General features: G+C 41.8%; 1 protein-coding gene across 2 annotated transcripts in view; it reads left to right on the forward strand.

Moving 5' to 3' along the window:
* Positions 1-21,039, forward strand: part of usta (uronyl 2-sulfotransferase a) — a 96,832-nt gene extending 75,793 nt beyond the window's left edge. For both annotated transcript variants that reach the window (XM_080453575.1, XM_080453576.1), the window contains 3 exons: positions 14,456-14,553; positions 16,733-16,890; positions 18,490-21,039. In XM_080453575.1, the coding sequence (XP_080309701.1) occupies positions 14,456-14,553; positions 16,733-16,890; positions 18,490-18,782 (549 nt within the window). In that variant the 3' untranslated portion in view covers positions 18,783-21,039. The remainder of the gene's footprint in view (positions 1-14,455; positions 14,554-16,732; positions 16,891-18,489) is intronic.
* Positions 21,040-21,320: the final 281 nt, after the last annotated feature.

A 21,320-nucleotide genomic window follows, 5' to 3' on the forward strand; every position in this document is an offset into this window, starting at 1 on the left:
GTTGAAAAATAAAATCAAGTGTTTTAAACTGTTTAAACCTCATTTTGCGCCCCCCCCCCCCCCTGAAACCCCTTCAAGGAACCATGGGGGTCCACGCCCCAATTTGAGAACCACTGTTATAAACCATATAAGCACGGTAACATTTCTCTGATGCAGACGTTAATTGAAACCGCAACGTGCTCCCTTTGAAGACAGAGTACATGTGTTGCCACAGGGACGCTAGTGGAAGGTGGTGAATTCTTTGGCCTTTTCAGGCTGATGCTAACCCAATATTTAAATCTGATTAGGATCCCAATTAGAGACCTGCCTTTTTTAAACCACATCACACAGTTAGGTCTGAACATCTGTTGTTTACTCAGACTGCACTAAAAAACGTTTTCCCCCCTTTTTGTTTAGTACACATTTTGACCCTAGACGTTTCACAATTTTAAGAGCAATTTATGGCCTTACTTTTTCCCCAAAGCTGCTGATTTTGTTCAAGTTTTATAGAGCACAGGTAGTACTTAGCTATGGTTTGGGCTTAGCAGCGAAATCACGCTGTGCAGTTAGCAGTGAGTTGATGGGTATACAGTCGGAAACTGCTTCATGGTGCAGGAATTCCCCTTTAATCTATGCCTGAAGTAGTAGTAGTAGTAGTAGTAGCTGTAGGTGTAGTAGGTGTAGTAGGTGTAGTAGGTGTAGGTGTAGTAGGTGTAGTAGGTGTAGGTAGTTTTTTAATCCCAGCAGGGAAATTGCTTTATCACAGACACAATCAGTGGTGGAAAGTAACTAAGTACATTTACTTAAGTAAAGTACTGTACAATATTGAGGTATTTGTACTTTACTTGAGTATTTCCAATACTTTTACTTCTACACCACTACATCTCAGAGGCAAATATTGTGCTTTTACTCCACTACAATTATTTGAAAACTTTAGTTACTAGTTACTTTGCATATATAAATGATTACATTATAAAACATACATTAACCACTTTAGCCCTATTTTATACATGGGCTATTTTCAAACATTTTAGTACTTTTACTTTTGGTACTTTAAGTACATTTTGATGCCAATACTTTTGTACTTTTACTCAAATAACATTTTAAACACAGGCCTTTTACTTCTAACAGAGTATTTTTATACTGTGGTATTGCTACTTTTACTTAAGTAAAATATCTGAGTACTTCTTCCACCACTGCATAAATATAGTATGTATAGATGTCACAGTACGTTTGGAGAACCAGTACGATTGAAGACAGAGCGCTCGTTTTTAGGCACGGGGCTCCTTCGGGGCGAGGCGGGGCTTTTCGAGACAGGGTTTATTAGCGAGGCTCGCGAGGAGGAGGAGGAGGACGGCGCTGCGAGGCGGGGGGTTATTACGCGAGGCTCGCGAGGAAGAGGAGCCTCCTCCTCCTCCTCCTCCTCGCGTAATAACCCGTCCCGTCCTCTCCTTCTCTCCTTCTCCTCCTCCGAGGAGGAGGAGAAGGAGAGCGCGGAGAGGCGGGGCTTTGATGCGCCGACGGAGACCTGTCTTTTGTTGTTCCCCCCCACATAGCAACCAGGAAGCTACGCTAGGGGAACCATAATATCTATGAGGGGAACGCTGAACACGCGTTCACACGCACGGCGCGCCGACTTAGTGGAGCTTGAGGCCGAGGAAGCGCGCCCTCGCGCCTCCAGGCGCGAGTGCCCGCGGTGACCGGCCGACGCTCCACTAGTCGACTCAGCGCCGTTTGATTTGTAAACCGATAGGGACAGAATAGTTCTTTTCATGGATCACTGTGTGTGTGTGTGTGTGTGTGTGTGTGTGTGTGTGTGTGTGTGTGTGTGTGTGTGTGTGTGTGTGTGTGTGTGTGTGTCAGGGAGAAAGTAAAACAAAAGCCAGAACACAATAAAAGTATCTAAACAGTCCTGCTTTCAATAAACCAAAAAAAGCATGAGCGCGTGCGCGTGTGTGTGCGCGCGTGTGTGTGTGAGACTGTGTGTGTGACTGTGTGTGTGTGTGTGTGTGTGTGTGTGGCCATATATGTTTGTGCACAAGCCTGGCTTGTGGCTCCCTCTAGTGCTGGGTGGGTGGTAAAAACGAGCGCGCTTTCTTCAATCGTACTGGTTCTCCAATCATACTGTAACATAGACACTAGATGTTAGACAGTCGTGTCAAGCAGATAACAATCGTATTATTATTATTATTATTATTATTATTATTATTATTATTATTATTATTATTATTATTATTATCATTACACAGCCTCATAGCTCTGGGAACAAAATAATGACCATTTTGAATCATTCAGTGGGCATCCTAAGAAGGACAAATCTGTCACTGAAGCAGCTTTTTGTTTTTCATGAATATTTTATGTAGAGTGTGTGGTGCGGGTGCAGGAGGTTTATCTCCGTTAATGAATTGAAAAGTATTTTACAGAGGAATAGAACAAAAGTGATGATGTCACAGTTTTTTTAAAGATCAAGTGGCATCATAGCTGTTTTGTTTTAGTCTGGCAGAGATAAATCACAAATCAATACCCACCCACACATACAAAACACCCACACACACACACACACACACACACACACACACACACACACACACACACACACACACACACACACACACACACACACACACACACACACACACACACACACACACACACACACACAGACTCACTAATTCACTCGTACTACTGTAGAGCAGTTCATATCTAGCAGCCCCATCAGGAGGCTGACTGAGTGAATGTCATTCTGACTGGAGTCTGACTGGGTGTAATTAAGTACTGCACCGCCTTCCCTGGAGTTTTGGACCATGTGAGTTGAGTTATTAAAGTATGCAGAGCAAAGGGGCCCCCTCGCCACAGTTAAAGGGAGCAACTGTGCTACCATGGACCGACAGGGGCTTACCTGTGTGTGTGTGTGTGTGTGTGTGTGTGTGTGTGTGTGTGTGTGTGTGTGTGTGTGTGTGTGTGTGTGTGTGTGTGTGTGTGTGTGTGTGTGTGTGTGTGTGTGTGTGTGTGTGTGTGTGTGTGTGTGTGTGTGTGTGTGTGTGTGTGTGTGTGTGTGTGTGTGTGTGTGTGTGTGTGTGTGTGTGTGTGTGTGTGCGTGCTCACCCACCTCACTTTGTTATGTCAACACTCACTGTTAGAACCAGCCTATAGTATAGAGTGAACAGCAGAGTTGGCCAGTTGGCCCTGTCTTAGGGGTCTGTCCCCTGCCTGGTGTGTATTAGCTTTGCTGATCCCTGCTTGCCCTGTGCTTGGGTGTGCATGAGAGGTGTCAATGAAAGAACACTGTCAGTTTCCCTAGGCTAGAGCCCAGGGAACCTAAATGCACGTGTTACTGAGACATTCCTGTGGTGGGCTTAGAGTTTCCATCCATCCCCAACTCTCCCCTCCCTATAGTCCATACATGCACTATACTGTACGCAGATCGCAATGGCATGCACTGGACACATATACACACGGAGGCATGAGCACACACGCAAGTGTACACATAACAGACCTTCACATGCAAACAGGCACGCATATACGGTACACATAAGAGCTCATGAAGTTTCTTGTTTTAGACACGAGCTCTGCATATATCCCATTAAGACCTGAAGCCGATTCTACAAATGTCTTCCAATTCCCAACAGTATTCTGAAAAAAAACGTATGTTTCTATATCAGTGGTGCTCAAACCTTTTCATGTAAAGGACCCCCAAAATGATATGTGTTTGGTCGCGGACCCCCCAGAAGCAAAGATTTGAGTTAAAAATGTTCGCTTTAAAACAACGTATATTCAAAGATTTGCACACATTTTCACGATTTTTCGAAAATAGCAGATCTACAAGCTCGTAGCGCGGCACTCGGTGCCGCGCTACGAGCTTGTATATCTGCTATTTTTGAATAGCCAAAGTGTAAAATAATGCTTTTCAGCTCAAATCAAAAAATGACGCAGATCATTAACAGGATATTCCACATTTCTTCCCTACATTCATTATAGAAGTGAACGGCTAACACAACACTAGCCCTGTTGCTCTGGTGTTTATCTGGTCAGGATTTCAAGCTACCGTACGTAATTAAGAGTGGTTTTGTTTGGCACGTTTAAAAACATAATAAACGCAGAGCAAAGGAGAAAAATTAACTCGGGGGGGGGGGGGGGGAAAAAAATTTCACCACATGGCTGATAATCACCGTTTGTCTCTACGCTGACTGTTTCACTCAACAATATACATACATACAAACAAAACACAACTAAAGGCTATGTTCCTTGGCATGAAACATATTTCTTGCCCTGGCATGTCTTGGCATACACACACACACACACAGTAAGACATGGCAAACTTGAAGATGGCGGCGCCCACGCGCGGCTGCAGTAGGCCTGTCACGATTACAAATTTAAGTTGACGATTAGTTATCACTCAAATAATCGCGATTAACGATTTAATTGTGTTTCTGTCGTTGAAAGTTAATGGAACATTATGATTAAAAATTACACATCTGTTTGGCTTTTAGCTTTCGTAAACAAAAGTTGCACAGGGCAGATATGACAAATAACACATATTTAATTACTTAAAACTTTACTTAAAAATAAACATTAATAGTGGAAATAGCCGATCTATAAGCTCAAAACGTGTCGCGTTTTGAGCGTATAGATCTGCTATTTCCACTATTTTTGATATTTTTTAAAAATATATGACTTTTTTTAACAAGGAATTGATTATGACGATTATGCAAAAATAATTGCGATTATATAAAATAATTGCGACTAGACGATTATGTATTAGTTGTGACAGGCCTAGGCTGCAGCTGTGTACACTCTCGCATTTGCACTCTGTTTAGCCTTTTTATTCTTCTAGTTACCTGCACACACACACATATGACAGGCAAACGGAAGAGAACCCCCGCACGGCTTCACCACGGGGGAGGATCCCTGGCTCAGTGCTATAGGTCCCCAAGCACTCTAACCCATTAAGACCTGAGGCCGATTCTACAAAACGTCTTCTAAATCCTAACAGTTTTTTTGAAAAAAACGTATGTTACTGTGTCAGTGGTTCTCAATCTTTTTCATGTCAAGGACCCCCAAAATGATATGTATTTGGCCGCGGACCCCCATCTCAAAATATGTTGTTCCAGGGACCCCCCAGAAGCAAAGATTTGAGTTACAAATGTTCGCTTTAAAAATATATATTCAAAGATTTGCAAAAAAAATCACGATTTCTCAAAAATTGCAGATCTACAAGCTCATAGCGCGGCACTCGGCCTGAATGACTGGAGATGGGTCGCCATTACTCCAGTTGTTATTAAGTGCTCTGAGACACTGGTGGAGACTACTGTACATCTGCTCCGTTCTGCCTGCCACACAGGCCCATGACAATTTGACAAACCATCAAAATACAGTAGATCTACCGACAATGCCCGTTGCCTTGGCCCTCACTCACTTAGATGAGGGGAAGGACAAATGCGTGAAAGAATGCCGTTTGTGGACTATAGCTTTTCATTCAACACCATCGTCCCAACCAGACTGGATTCAAAGCTTAAAGATCTGAACCTACATCCAACCAATGTGCAGTTGGGACACTGGACTTCCTATCTGGCCGCCGTCAGGTGGTGAGAATGAGCAACAACATCACATCAGTCCCTCTTGACCGTCTACACAGGATCCCATCAATGCTGTGTGCCGGGACCATCTCTTCTATTCCCTGTACACACATGACTCTACGGCCATGCACAGCTCCAATGTCATCATCTCATTCAGTGCCACCGGACGTCTAAAACGTCCGTTGTAATAAGCCCTGTGCCACAGGACGTCTAAAACGTCCAAAAACGTTTTTTTTTTTTTTTTTTTTTTTGGAAAAAAAAAATCAGAACCCAAGATATGATGATTTGAAAATGTTCTGCTCCATTCACTTCTTGTTTAACTTCTTACTGAAAAAGGCTGTATCTCGGCTCCTAAGCACTTTTTTTTTACAATGTATTTTGCTGTGGCACTGAATGTTTTTTTTTTTACAATGAATTTTGGCCAGTGGCACTGAATGAGTTAAGTATGCAGACGACATTACAGTGATGCGCCTGATTGAAAACAACAATGAGACGGCTTTTACACGAGGTCAGAGCACTGACACAGTGGTGCCAGGAGAATGACCTCGCACTCAATGCCGATAGGACCAAGGACCTGATCGTACGGCCCTATACTCATCAACAGTGTCAGTGACTTTAAATCCCTTGGAATACACATCTCAGAGGACTTGAAATGGGCAACACGCACAGTGAAAAAGGCTCAACTGCCTCTGGCACCTAAAGAAATTCAGTTTGAGCCCCTGCATCCTCAGTGCATTCTATAGCAGTACCATCGAGAGCGTCCTGACGAGTGGCACCACTGCCTGTTTTGGGAACTAAACAAAGCAAAGCATCGTCAAAGTGGTACAAACTAGTGATGTGTCGGTCATGATCGATTCGTTCAAAATAACTAGTTCTTTGCCGTGAACGAGCTCGTTCACTTTCTGAAACTGTTAGGTTCACGCTAACGTGCATGCCCCCCATCCCCTCCCCCCGTACACAGGACGGAAGGTCGGGCTGTCCGCGCGGCGTAAAAAAGAAACGCTCCCGCGATGGTGTTTTACACTAGAAAATAGCGGTACTGAACGAGAACGTGAACGAATCATTTGAACGAATCATTGCCGTGAACGTGAACGAAATCGTTCGTTCACTGAAATGAACGTTTTTTTTTCCCACCACTAGTACAAACAGCTCAGCGCATCGTAGGAGGTGAGCTTCCCTCCCTCCAGGAAACACACGAGAGACTATGTCTGGCTAAGGCTTAAGTATCATCAGGGACATACATCACCCCAGCCATAATCTGTTCACACGGTTGCTGCGACCTTGGGCCAGGCAAACGATACAGGAGTATCAGGAGCAAGAACACCAGACTCCTGAACCTGAAACATCTATCACGGCACACGTCACAGATTGTGCAAGAAGCAACTGTAACCCTAAGCCTCTCCTCTTAGTGAGAACTTATCACTTAGTCACTGTTTCATTTGTCACATCAAACATGTATATTAGTCATACTTTGACTCATTGGGTTTTCCACAGTCAACAAAGCTCCTGCTGTTTGTGACACAGCCAGGATAAATGCCAAACCTGCTCCACAGATCTGTGCCAAACATCATTTGCAAATATGTTTTTATGAACATTTTTGTACCCTACTTAGGATAATACAGTGAGTGGTAGAGGGTGTGTAAAAACAGTTTAGTTCCTCTGTTCCTCTGTTCCTCTGAGGTGCCTCTGAGGTGCCTCTGAGGTATTCTGGAATGTTGAGACAAAAAGGAAAAATGCATATTTGTATCCTGTGTGTTGAGCATGATGTCATTTCTGTTGGGGCGGCTGTGCGATTTGTGTTGTGACTAAGCATATAATAGAGACAATTTGAACGTTTCTGTTGGTACGCCGATCAGTAGTTGGTAGTTGGTAGCCATGGCAAGGATGTGTTTGGCAGTTTACCTAGCGCCTGGAATTGTCCTGTCATAACCCATTGAGACCTGGAACGCATCTGTGTCATTTTTTTATTTGAGCCGAAAAGCATTATTTTACACTTTGGCTATTAACTCATTGACTGCCAGAGTTAAAACCTCGTTCATAGCAGCCCTTGCCAGCGATTTTCGTGTTTTTTTGTTTCGTTATTTTGTTATTTAATTCACATCTAGAAAGTCCAGCTTGACACTTGAATCGTTTTGATCGTTCCACCACTAGAGAGCAGCACATACCAAGCTTGATCGCCTCTCGATCACACTCGCCCCCTCCCAGACCCACTCACACAGTGAAACACATGAACCGGAAGTGAAATGTCTCAGATTCTGTTATCGGCGAAAATTACTTTGTGATACACAACGGGGATGACTGTTCGTCACCCAGACCATAGATTATAGGAGGGGAGGTCTCCGATCGTTTTTCATAGCGTGTGAAAAACAGTTTGTTTCCCTATTATGGTCGAAAATGACTGGGGGGGAAATGTAAAACCGAAAACGGAACCCAAGTCATGGAACCGGATGCAGTGGTGGTTGAAGTAAGTGGAACATGAAACTTAGCCTGATTCATAACAGAATAGCGTGATCAGAGCATAAAGATCAATAAAGACCATAGATCGCATTAACGCGATCCTGGCGGCCAAGCGCGCTATTTATTAGATCGCGTTAATGCGATAATGGCGGCCAATGAGTTAAAAGATAGCAGGTCTACAAGCTCATAGCTCGGCACCGCGCTACGAGCTTGTAGATCTGCTATTTTTGAAAAATCGCGAATATGTGTGCAAATTTTGAATATATATATATATTCTTTTAAAGCGAACATTTTTAACTCAAATCTTTGCTTCTGGGGGTCCCTGGAACAACATATTTTGAGATGGGGGCAGCCAAATACATATCATTTTGGGGGTCCTTGACAAAAGTTTGAGCACCACTGATATAGAAACATATGTTTTTCAGAATACTGATTTAGAAGACATTTGTAGAATCGGCCTCAAGTCTTAATGGGATAATAGACTTAGCCAGTTAGAACTTGGAAGAATAGAAATATAGATTAAAACAACCTAAGATATCGATTTGAAACAAAGTATGGCTTTTGATTGAAAACAAATCGCCGTAAATGTTTAATGCTTTGGAAGTTCACGGATCATGAAATCACTCTTCTATACAGTTTCCACACTTCAGAAATACTGAAAAAGAATTCTTGGATAAAGCTTTTGTCTTTCTAAAACAGCTGTACTGTATGGCCTTTTGAATATACCGCCATGAATAGAAGGCTGAGAATTATTTTGTGAATGGCATTTCATCTAAGTTGGCATCTCCTCAACGAGAGGAAACCCTGATTTCTACTTGGTTATGTGCCGGTGTTGTGCATCGAAAATAGCCTAGGCAATCTGTAAGATCACAAGTGTTGTAAGCTTGCAGGTTTCAATGCCCAACACTGGCACACAACTAAGCAAATAAATCAGGCCTAAGGCAAACCGTCCCATGGGAAAAGGTTCAAGTCATTCACTCTTGTCGCCATTCATGCATACATTCCATTCACTGGAATGGGAGGCGGGTGGAGAGATTAAGGCTCATTTAGATACAGTTTCTGTGAGTGCTCAGCTAACCCCAACTGCTCATTTGGCTTAATCTACATGGAGAATAGGAACAATGAGTGTATACACACAAAGTCGCCTCTCCAATACTAATGGGGCTTCTTAACGGAATAGGTGTGTGTGTGGGGGAGGGGGGGGGGGCTGTCTTGGAATCAGAATGTTCCTGGTTCGATCCCGGGCTCCTCCTGCGTGTCGAAGTGTCCTTGAGCAAGACACTAACTGCCCCAAATGAGCAGTTTGATGTCTTGCATGGTTTCCTCCGCTGTCGGTGTGTGAATGCTTGTGAATGGGTGAATGGAATGCTCATTGTAAAGCGCTTTGGACAAAGGCACTATAGAAGTACACCATTTACCATTTTGTGTGTGCGTGCAATGTTTAGTTTAATTCTGAATTTATAAATAAATACATTTAAGTCAGAACTTAACTGACCACAGATTATTTTACTTACGAGTGTTTTATATAAAAATAGTCACACGTGTCATCATATCCTGTCCGTCTGTCTTTCTCTACTACTCGTTTTTCTTTCTCTACTATTCTCTCTCTCTCTCTCTCTCTCTCTCTCCCCATCTCTGTCTCTGTTTTTCATTTGTGGCACAATAGTGTTCATTGGAGTTGTGTACGGCTAGTTGCAGAAAGGCTCCATGGGGGAATTCACTCAACCATTCTCCGTTTAAGTGCTTGGCAAACCGAGGAGCTGCTTGTGTGAAATATAAGCACGTATTGTATATTTAATGCCCGCGTCGCAGCCTGTTCCGGTAACAACCTTTGGCTTGGGTTTCTTCTCAAATTTATTGAGTGTAGACAGATCATGTTTATCATACGTAAGGGAACGAGAAAGGTAGAACTTTATCAGCGGGGATAATACTTCTACTGGGATGGTGGACTTGCAGGCCCAGGAATGACCACCTGGAACCCATGGTCAGTATCATGGTCAGTATCATCAAGTCAGTATCATGTCAGTATCATGGTCGGTATCATGGTCTCTACACCCAGTAAAATACCAGTGATAATTTAATTCCGAAGACAAGAGCGCTCAAATGGCATTTGGTTCCATTTGTACACCAACAATGATTTTACTGTGTAAGCATTTGGTAAAAAAACTAAAACAAATTCTAACTGATGGTTGAAGTCATCTGAGGATACATTCCTTCCTCAAATGTAAATAAAAGAATAGGAGGGAACGTATTAATAAAGTAATAAAATCGAATGATTAATTGTGAGAAGAGGAACATACAGTACAATTATGTTCTGATCATAATAATATTAATTAAATAAACAAAACAAGAGCAGGGGTCTCATTGGCTTATAGACCCTGCATTGACGATAGCACAATACTAAAGTTATTAAATGTCGGGGGCTATTAAAAAACGGGAGGCGGGATTGTGGTTCCTTTGAAGATGTATTCAGTGGTTCATTCCACTGATCACCAATAAATACTGTCCCCAGTGTCCCGCACAGTGCAGTCACACATGAAGTTCAACCTAACTTTGGAGACAATTGCACCATTCAGCTCAAGAGGGGGGAAAAGTCACTTAGCAAGCTCATAATTTATGTCGCCTTCATTGGCTAACTTAGTATATATAGGCTTTGGCCTCGCTTTCCCAATGTTCCTGTCAAGACTACCTTGATGTGTGCAAGACAATATTTGTTCGTGTTTTTCTCTCCCCTATGAATTGGGACGGATTAGAATGGTGTGTGCTAGAAGAGAGCAGTAGAATGAAATGGAGCGATTCATCTGCAATGTACTGGTGTATCATCGGTCATGTGCGCCTATAGAAATACATGTATAGAATGTACATTTCCATTCATAGCAACGCTGTGCTTCTGTGTGTCCAAATCCATGGAGGCCTCCGTGACGATATGAAGATGCCTTGGTTGTGGTATCCATAGCAATAAGAGTCCTTGGGTTCGGCAGGTGGTTTTGAACTTTACTTTCATATATATATGTTTAAGATACCTTAATCAGTCAGAGGGAGTCGGAACAATTACAACAAACACACATATATCTCCATCATTTGCACTGATAAATGTATGTGTATATTAATTAGGTAATTCAATTTTGGTTAGCCTGATTATCCTAATATGTCTCTCTTTGCAGTGACGTTTGGGAGTTTTGGCGATCTCCTGTTTATTAATTGATTCACTTTATAAAATGTTTCTATTTTATTGTGTTAAATTTGTATATTGTACAGCACTTTTTAGATGTGCTCTATAAGTAACCCTGACTTGACTATTAAGTCTGCCTAGTGTCTAAACTTAATGTAGTATTTGTATCTACAGTGGTCAAATTCTGTATTCTGTTTGAGCATGCAATCGCTCGCAGGTGTGTGTGTTTGATTTGGTCACAACTGACTAGTTAAATTGATGGTTTACTGCCTCCATGCATGACATATTCTGTGCTGTCAATGTAGGGTCTTATCAAGCCAGTGTCTGCCCATTAGCAGCTGCCCTCTCACTTTGTATCATACAACCCAGCTTCTACCCCTGGGAAGCCCAGGGCCTCTGGTCCTGTCTGATTTTGCTTAATCTCTATGATGGAGCATCCCAGCCTCAGCAGTTAGCTTTGACAAATTGCTCTTTCCTAATTCAGCCATTACTGACCCATCAGGGTGATAAATCACAAAAGGCAGCCTTGAATTTAACACTTTTACTGAGGTCTTATTTTCTTTCGTCCATAGGCTTGTCAACACCCTTTACCTCATACATGTTAGATTAGTACTGTGTGTGTGTGTGTGTGTGTGTGTGTGTGTGTGTGTGTGTGTGTGTGTGTGTGTGTGTGTGTGTGTGTGTGTGTGTGTGTGTGTGTGTGTGTGTGTGTGTGTGTGTGTGTGTGTGTGTGTGAGCGTGTGTGCATGCGAGTCTATGAAAGTCATGTTTCGTGGGCTGTGTTGTTGCTCAGACCTCGTTGCCATCTATAAAGCTTACGTCACCTGACATGGATTTCACTCCCAGGTCCACAGCCCTCACTGTAGCGCAGATTGGCTGACTTCACTCCTTGTGATGTGTGTTTATAATGTTTCCACTGTTATGTTTTACTTTTTTCTTTAAATGGCTGTCTTGCCCAACTGAGAAGTGCTAATTGTGTCTCAACTGTGATGAAATGCTACTTGTTTGTTTATTCTTTTATTTGTTTCATTTGTTACATTATGACAGTTCTTTTTTTGGCAGGAAAAAAGTATTTGAGCAATGTGTTGCTGGAAGCAACAGATTGCTGAGGACCTCAGAAGTAGCCCAGTCTGTGCCTGTGCTTTCTGCAGCTAAGATTTAGTGCCATAGGGACATTACAGTATTTATTATGTGACCTACTGATTATTTTCCAAATACTATTAACTTACACACAAGCAGATTATTTCCTCATTTGGCAGCCCAGCGTCTAAAATCAGCTGACTTAAAAGACTACAGCAGATCTTATCTCTGCTTAAAGGATGTGGTTTGGTGCAATAGCTTGGTTTCACAGATAATTACCATCATGGAAGAGCACTGTGCAATTTAATTGGTGAAGCGCTCCCTCTAGTGACAACATTACCAAATTACAGTGTATTTTGGTATGGAACTCCTTGCTGCTGACCAGAGGGGATAAACTGAGGGCCAGTGTATTTAACACACACTGCACATGAAAGAGCACCTTTTTAATTTAATTTGCTCTTGCAATCTGCATGAAATTAGCATCTGATTCCCTAAGGCAGCAGCTAATGGGGCCGCCTTCTAGTCACACTCTTTGTGTGCAAAGCAGAGCATAACAGCTTAACCCGTTAAAACCGTTAGAAAAGGGGTGGGCAACTTTGATGATGGAGAGGGCCATTATATTTCCACACTCACTCCAGAGGGCCACATTGCATATACTGTCGGGCAGACAGTATTTGAAATTTTCATGTCACACAAAAGTAGAAAAATAGCCGATCTACAAGCTCAAAACGCGTCGCAGTGCGATGCGTTTTGAGCTTGTAGATCTGCTATTTTTGCTATTTTTTAGTTGGAATCCTGAATTCTTTTTGGCTATTTTTTAATTAGAATCCTGAAAAGTAAAATTTGTATTTAATTTCAAATGCATTTAGTTATACTTACCGTATGTTAACTGTATGAACTTAAATACAAATACACTGGACATAAAAAAGACAATAGAATGTTAATACTAGTCATTAATACTCATATAGACTGAAGTAATTAATACGGGTCATGTTTGCATGTTTAGAATTGTAACAGCTGAAATCAATAATATATCAGTATTCCCATTTTAACCTGCAGGTCTCATTAAAGGGGTAGTTCACCCCCAAAATAACTTTTTTTCTATTGATTCCTCACCACCTGGAGCCTTGAATTCATGGATATTTTTTTGTTTTTGTCGCATTCCTTCCTTTATTATTTGATTATAATAAATGTGTCCCCATTGATTCCGGTAGGAGACACAAATGCATTTGTGTCTCCTACCGGAATCAATGGGGACAAATTTATTATAATCAAATTATTGGCTTAGGAATGTGACAAAAACTAAAAAATATTTATGAATTCAAGGCTCCAGGTGGTGAGGAATCAATAGAAAAAAAGTTATTTTGGGGGTGAACTACCCCTTTAAGTGAAGGTGGGGCTGCATGTGGCCCCTGGGCCGCCAGTTGCCCATGTATGCGTTAGAGCATCTGCATTTCAGATTTGAGCTAAAAAACTTTATTTTAACCTTTTAGCTATAAAAAAAATAGCAGATATACAAGGTCATAGCTCGTCACTTTATGCTGCGCTATGATCTTGTAGATCTATCTTGTAGAATTATTTTTAAATTGTGAACATTTTGTGCAAATCGTTGAATATATAAATTTTTAAAAGCAAACATTTTTAACTCAAATCTTTGCTTCTGGGGGATCCCTGGAACAAATACTTTTGAGATGAGGGTCCGCAGCCAAATACATATAATTTTGGGTGTCCTTGACATGAAAAGGTTTTAGCACCACTGATATAGCAACATATGTTTTATGTTATAAAACTATATGCTATACTTGGTTCGATCCTTTTTTCCCTCTACTCCAAATCTCTTCACCAAAAATAGCTGCTCTAGTCTAGAAGCTCACGATGCGTGTCGTTGCAGCACATTGTGAGTTGTTGTTGTTGTTGTTGTTGTAGATCTGCTATTTCTGTGAATATTCACCTATTTTTGTCGAATGTTCGCCTTTTATGACATGCCCAGAATACGGATGCTAGGGTTCATGTGGTTAAAATGTGCAGTAGAACGGTGGAATCTGTGCAATGTGGAGCCCTCAACCAGCTAGAAATGGAAATAAAAGCTAAATTCACTAATTGAATGTGAACATTGGTAAATCCAGTGTAATTCATAATCAACCACACTTATGTCCTCCTTTTTCTCTTTTGTCTCTTTGTTTGTCTTTAGGACATCAATGTCTGCATTCTAGAGAACTATCCTGAGTGCTCCAATCCCAGAGTGTTTTACATCATACCTTATTTCTGTGGACAGCATCCCCAATGCAGGTAATTGGAGACTTTTTTTCTTTTCTTTTTTAACTTTGTTTATTGGATTTTCCATAGAAGCATCAAAAGTTGGTAGGCTACTTGTGAAGATACGTAAAAGCTTCCTCCAGTGCAATCCATCAAATACAAAAATTGCAGTAAACAGATTGAATTATCACCCAAAAAAACCCACAAAACATACAAGTTAAATATAAATTTAAAAATCAGATAAACACAGACAGAACAAAACAACATCAGTCAAACAGTACATATCCATGAAATCCGCATAACAGCACAATCCCCCCCCCCCCCCCCCCCCCGCGTCACAGAAAGCCCATCATATCAACGTTCCGCCAGACCTCACGTATCCTCAATCAGGGATGGTTTTTTTTTTTTCTAGCAGTGATTCTCAACCATTTTAATTTCAAGGACCCCCAGTTTGACATGCATTTGGCTACGGACCCCCATTTAATGGCATTTCTATCTCTGGGACCCCAATTTATATTGTAAAATCTATGTTAATTTAACTCTGAGAGTGTACAAATGTAATTTTTACGCTCTCTGAGTTACAGACCCATAAGGGTCCATTTGGTTCCTAACTATCCAGCATTTAGCTGGGGACCCCCTGGAACTCCCTCAAGGACCCCTGGGGGTCCCCGGACCCTACTTTGAGAACCAATGTCCTAGCCAATAGAGTGACAAAAGCCAAAACATACTTTTCCAATTTAGAGAGCGAGGGCAGTGAGGGGAAAACCCCAAACAGTGAACCCAAAGGAGTAGGCTCCACCCTTCTCCCCACTATCCCCGATATAGAATGAAAGACCTCTGAAAGACTCTATAGTTGTGTATAGAGGGGCAAAGCCAGAACATATGAATGAGGTCGGCTGGAGATTGTTGACATCTATCACAATCAGGAGATACAGTATCATAAATTCTAGACAACCGGGCCTTAGTGTAATAGATACAGGTCCCTATTTTCGCCGGTGCCTCACGTCCTTAAACTATTAAACTTCTTTGTAATTTTTTAAACTATTTTCTTCGATGTAGATCGGCTAGTTGAACTATTTGAAAATGTTTTTAAAAATAGAAGTTTAGGGATAATGGGTAAGGCACCGGCGAAAATAGGGCCCACGGTGTAATAGCTTACATTGAATAAGAGCATGTCTCGCACAGATAGAGGACCCATGTACTCGCCGCCAAATTGCATCCCAAACCTCCTCAGTTATCTCCTCTCCCACGTCCCCCTCCCAACGGGGTTTTATAGAGTTTAAAGATTCAGGCCGTAGACAACAAATCTAATCATAAATACATGAAATTGCATCCTTCAAAGTTGGTAATGGAGTTAAAAAAAAGTGTCTAGGACAGAGTCATCGGGTACATTGGGAAACAAATGTTCTGCGAATAAATCTACGGACCTGTAAATATCTGAAAAAATGCTGTCTGGGAATTGGATATTTGTCTAAAAGTTGCTGGAAGGATGCAAAAACATTATCAATGTATAAGTCTTTAAAAGTACGAATACCAAGGCCCAACCAGATTGAAAAAGCACCATCTACCAGAGAGGAATGAAAAACATGATTAGCTGCCAGTGGGGTATGAATAGAGAATGACTGTAGACCAAAGTGGCGCCTAAATTGGACCCAAATTGTTTGAGATTGAGAACAATAACATTCTTTAGTGTATGGAGAGGTGGAAGAAAGAATAGGGGAGTGTGTTAAAGCACTCAATGTCACAGGTCCAGCAGAGATCAGAGGCTTCATATTGAATCCAATATTTGAGAATCCTAATATTGGCAGACCAATAATAAAACCTAAAGTTAGGGTAATCAGGACTCTAGGAATGTAGTTGTTTGTCGCGTGACACAAACCGAGAACAGACCATCTACTAGCTCACGTTGCAGCGTGACACATTGTGAGCTGTATTTTCGTTGCATGACACTATAGTATAAATCAGTCTTAATACATATTTTCCCCTGTACTCTCTCACTCTTTGTTTTGTTTTCTCCTTTAACCCATTAAAACCGGGAAAACGTCGGTGTCATTTTAGATTTTTTGCGTTGGCTATTCAAAAATAGCAGATATACAAGCTCTTGTACATCTGCTATTTTTGAGCATTTTTTTTTTTTTTTACTGATTTTAGAAGGCATTTGTAGAATCGGCCTCATGTCTTAATGGGTTAAATCTCTCTCTCTTCCCATCAGGGAACCAGGAGCGTGGGCTCTGGAGAGGGCTAAACAAAACGTCCTGGAGAACTACCTCCTGGTGGGGGTCCTGGAGGAGCTGGAAGATGTTCTTCTGCTGCTGGAGAGGCTTTTACCTCACTACTTCACTGGCGTGCTCAGCATCTACAAGAGCCCCGGTAAACGGCAATCAATCAGTCAATAATTATCTTAATTATTATATTATATTAATTGTAGCGCCAAAACACAACAAGTTGTCTCAAGATACTTTGCATATAATAATATAATAAACTTTATTTGTATTGCACCTTTCATGACATGAAATGCAGCTCAAAGTGCTGTACAGAGCAAGAATAAAGCACAAGTGCTTCCAGAAAAAGTACAAATAATTTAACAATAAAGCAAAAAAAGAAAAGCAAAAGCATGAAACAACATTAAAATAATCGCAAAAAAAGGCAGTGAATCAGGCAAAACAGTGAGGACATGAATAACAACAAAATCAACTAAAAGCAAGAGTGAATAAATAGGTCTGGAGCTGTGCTTTAAAGCTATCCACAGAGGCTGCCTGTCTTAGGTGTAATGGGAGTTTATTCCACGCCGTCGGCCCGTGGAAGCAGAATGCTGCTTCACCGTGTTTTTTATGTCATTGTAGGTCTTTTGAGGTTTATATTTGTATTGTATTTATTTATACTTACATTTTGGCCAAATACCATTGAAATGGATAAGATATGATTTATATATGATTTCCCTGGCTAAGCAGTCACTTCCTGTTGTAAGGGCTTTTCAGACATTGATGCTTGCGTTCTCGCTTGGATCAGCGGGAAACCTTGTGAATACACAAACAGACAACCGCCCTGCAAGTAAACAGCAGTCGTTCAGCCAAAGCTGACCACAATCCAGCTCTTGTCACGGGCATGAAACAAGCATGAGTGCGACAACTTCACATGATGGCACCCTTCAGATTGTCCGCGCCTCACTTGCCTCTCATTGTCTCCGCCAGGCCGAAGGCATGGCGAGAGAGTATGTTTTACCCTCCGTCCGTCCGTGTGTGTGTCCGTGTGTGTGTCCTGTCCGTCCGTTACCACCAAATCTCCGGCACCGTTGGCCCGGTCGCTGCGAAACTGTGCACACACACTCCCTGGATGCCAATTCAGAACCTCTGCCACAAATGTTTCACATCGGCCTGTTATAGCGCCACCTGGAGGCGATTTGTGCAAAACCATTTTTTTTACATTACTCCTACAGATTTTATCCAAACATCATGCAAATCGGTACACAGTATCTCTATAGTCATGTGATCAACAGGCATCTGTCCGATTTCCCATATTCCATCCTCATTGCCTAAGGTTGGCTTCCAAAATTTGCAGGATTGGTCCGCTTTGAACAAAATGCCTCAAATCATGAACCCAGCTTGCGATTTCCGTGAAATTTCACAAACACATTCCCACTAGGCCAAGGAAGAAATGCCACCCTTTTTCACATTGGCCTGTTATAGCGCCACCAGCAGGTCTAATTCAGCAAAACACATTTTTGGAACAAAATGCCTCAAATCATGAATGCAGTGTCCGATTGCCGTGAACCACCTAAGAATAAATGGCACCCTTTTCACATTGGCCTATTATAGCGCCACCAGGAGGCCACAATAACGTACCTGACCTGGCGGAGATCTGTGCTCCGAGGAGCACTTTTTCTAGTTGAAAATGATTTAGTAGGCGCTAAATCAATCGCTCCCCGTTTATTTGTATTCATTTATTTTTGATTTGGTTCTTCTCCCACAGACTACAAGAAGATGGGGAACATGACGGGCACGGTGCGCAAGCACACGCCCACCCTCGAAGCCCTGCAGGTGCTGTACCACCGCATGCGCTACGAGTACGACTTCTACAACTTCATCCGCGACCAGTTCCACCTCACGAAGAAGAAGATTGGCCTCAAGTCCGTCTCCCGCCCCCCGGCCCACTCGCCCTCCTTCCTGCGTGAGCTGGCACTCCGGACCCCGGAGCCCTTAGACGAGGACGAGGATCTGGACATGGACCTGGAGGACGCCAACAGCTGGCTGGTTCATCCCTGAGGGTTTGCTCTGTCATCTCGAACCCTGGCATCCCTATTCTGGGGTGGGGAACATTAGCCGACAATAGCAGATCTGCAAGCTCACAACGCGCCGCCCCGCGACGCGTTGTGAGCTTGTAGATCGGCTATTTTCGGCGAAGAGATTTGGCGTAGCGCGAAAAACAAAGAGTGGACCAGATACAGAGCCGACCCCGGTCAACTAAGTATTAGTTTACGAAGTATAGAGGGTTTAAAGTGGTTAAACAGTGGACACGGCCAACAGCGGGTCGGCTAGGATTGGCTGGAGGAAGCCTGAAGGCGATGGGGAATGTTCCCCAGTCTGTCTGCATTCCCAAGAAGTGTCAGGTGGTGTTTGGGGGTGTGTGTGGATCCTGCTGCTCGTGTTTTTACGGGCTCCGTTCTCCGTCCCATGCGATAGACTGCGCTGCTTAGCGCTGTGGGATTGGGTAAATGGATGTACAAACTGTTCTATTTAAAAACTGACCAAGGATAACAACAACAAAAAAGATTTTATCTCTAAAACTCAGTTTGGTCGCCTCCAGTTTGATTTCCCTTCTGAGCTTGTTTTTTTTGCATTTGTGGAATTTAAGATGCCTACTTTGCTGTAATCTCCAGGAGAGATTAGTGAATGCATGATGTGGACATGGTAAACTATTGGGAATTGACACTGCCAGTAATGTGGACATTTTAAGCAGAAGACTAGAATCTGTGATACTATCCAAAGTGGGTAAGATGAGTGTGAATGTCCAAAAAAAAAAGCTGGAAAAAAAGAGAGGGAAGCCATAAAGTGACCCTCTTGGAATATTTTAACTATTTAGATACTTGTCCATATTAGATAGTTCTGTCTCTCTCTCTCTCTCTCTCTCTCTCTCTCTCTCTCTCTCTCTCTCTCTCTCTCTCTCTCTCTCTCTCTCTCCGTAAAGGTGTCTGTTAAGGATCCTGTTTGTATGTCATGAAAAGTGCCAAAACCTTTTATGTATTTTGTCACCCACAACTCTTTTTAAGTGCCAAACCTGTCAATGAAAGTCAGAAAACGTGCGTAATGAAAATCACTCCATATTGCTGGAGGACTTGTAACATAGTGAAGTCTGTGTATAAAATATGAATTGTATATGAGAGTCAAACAGTTAGCGCTCACTTATGAATTCAAAGAATTCCAACTGGGTGTGATTGTATTGACCAAGCATCACAGGATGGGAACAAACAGAGAGCCAACTCACCTGGATTCGTCATCAACCATATAAATCTACGGCGGCGCTATTATGTTTGCGTGCCATATGGTCCTGAGCCAGCACTTTTTTTGTGATGTGGTCTCCTGTATTAACTGAGTTTTTAAGTGGTTGATCATACCGTCAAGAAACATAAAGAATGATTGTATATTATTACATTTGACTCTTGACACAGTATGGCCATTACACACGACCCACACGTTCAGTTTGGCACTGCGTTACACAGGTGGGCAATGGGAGATGTTTCTCTGTTTGTTTCTGCCCTGTGGTATAATAATATGGACAGGGCGGAGAATGGAAACACAAAAAGCTTTTCTGGAATAGGTCTAGAACAACGTCTTGCTAATCCAAAGTTCAACACCTGAGCATGCCAAATGATATACCTGTCAATTTGCCAAACTGTGGTGTTTTACAAATCTGAATGAATGGACTGCACTTGATCTAAATCGGCTGTTTCAAACACCCTACGGCGAAGTTCATTGAACTTGTGTGTTTGCTATGCTGGAATGTCAAAGTATCCAGCAATTTTTCAAATTAAAATTGGTCAATGTCACTAAGACACTCTTTGTTTGTGTTCTAATACTTTTTTAAAGTGTTTGCCAGGTACCACTTCAATTCTGTAATTCTCCACTTTGTCCTTTTAACCTGAACCAGTGAATGACTATTCACTGCTTGTCTTCCATCACATCCAGAGAGATAAGCTAATACACAAATGCATCTTCCATATATCTCATCAGCCATTCTAATCTCCATTATCAACTTATGCATAGTCCTGTCATTTGTTCAGTCCTCTATTTTTCTTTTCTTTTTTTTCTCAGTTTAATTTATTGTTTTGTATTCATTTGCATTCCAGATAAAATTCTCAGGAACAACAAAAAAAAAGTTGTATTACCTTGATTGCTTGTACCTTCGGGTTATTTTACCTATGAAGCTATTATTGGAGTTTAAAATATATCAACAGCTGAAAACTTTGCTGGTTAACAACTAACACAGTAATTTTTCCAGTCTTCAAAATAAATGTCCTCTAACCCTTGCAATTCCTCTCTCTCTGTTTTATTCAAAGATGGCTTGTTTTGATCTGAAGGTTATAAGATACAGATACGTTGAAAATATTATTTTCAATGTATGTAAACATAAAACAAGGAAGCACAGCTCGTAGCCACGATGCAAAATAATTGATTAAAACCAACGTTTCTGCTGCTGCAATGGGACATCCGTTGGTTACCTAAGTGAGGCTAATCATACACTGAGCTGGCAGTGCCCATATCGAGCAGAGAAACTTGTGATTCAAACGTGAGTACTTAACAAAC

The sequence above is a fragment of the Gymnoscopelus braueri genome, assembly GCF_963280865.1.
Source record: "Gymnoscopelus braueri genome assembly, chromosome: 16".
NCBI classification, from domain to species: Eukaryota; Metazoa; Chordata; class Actinopteri; order Myctophiformes; family Myctophidae; genus Gymnoscopelus; species Gymnoscopelus braueri.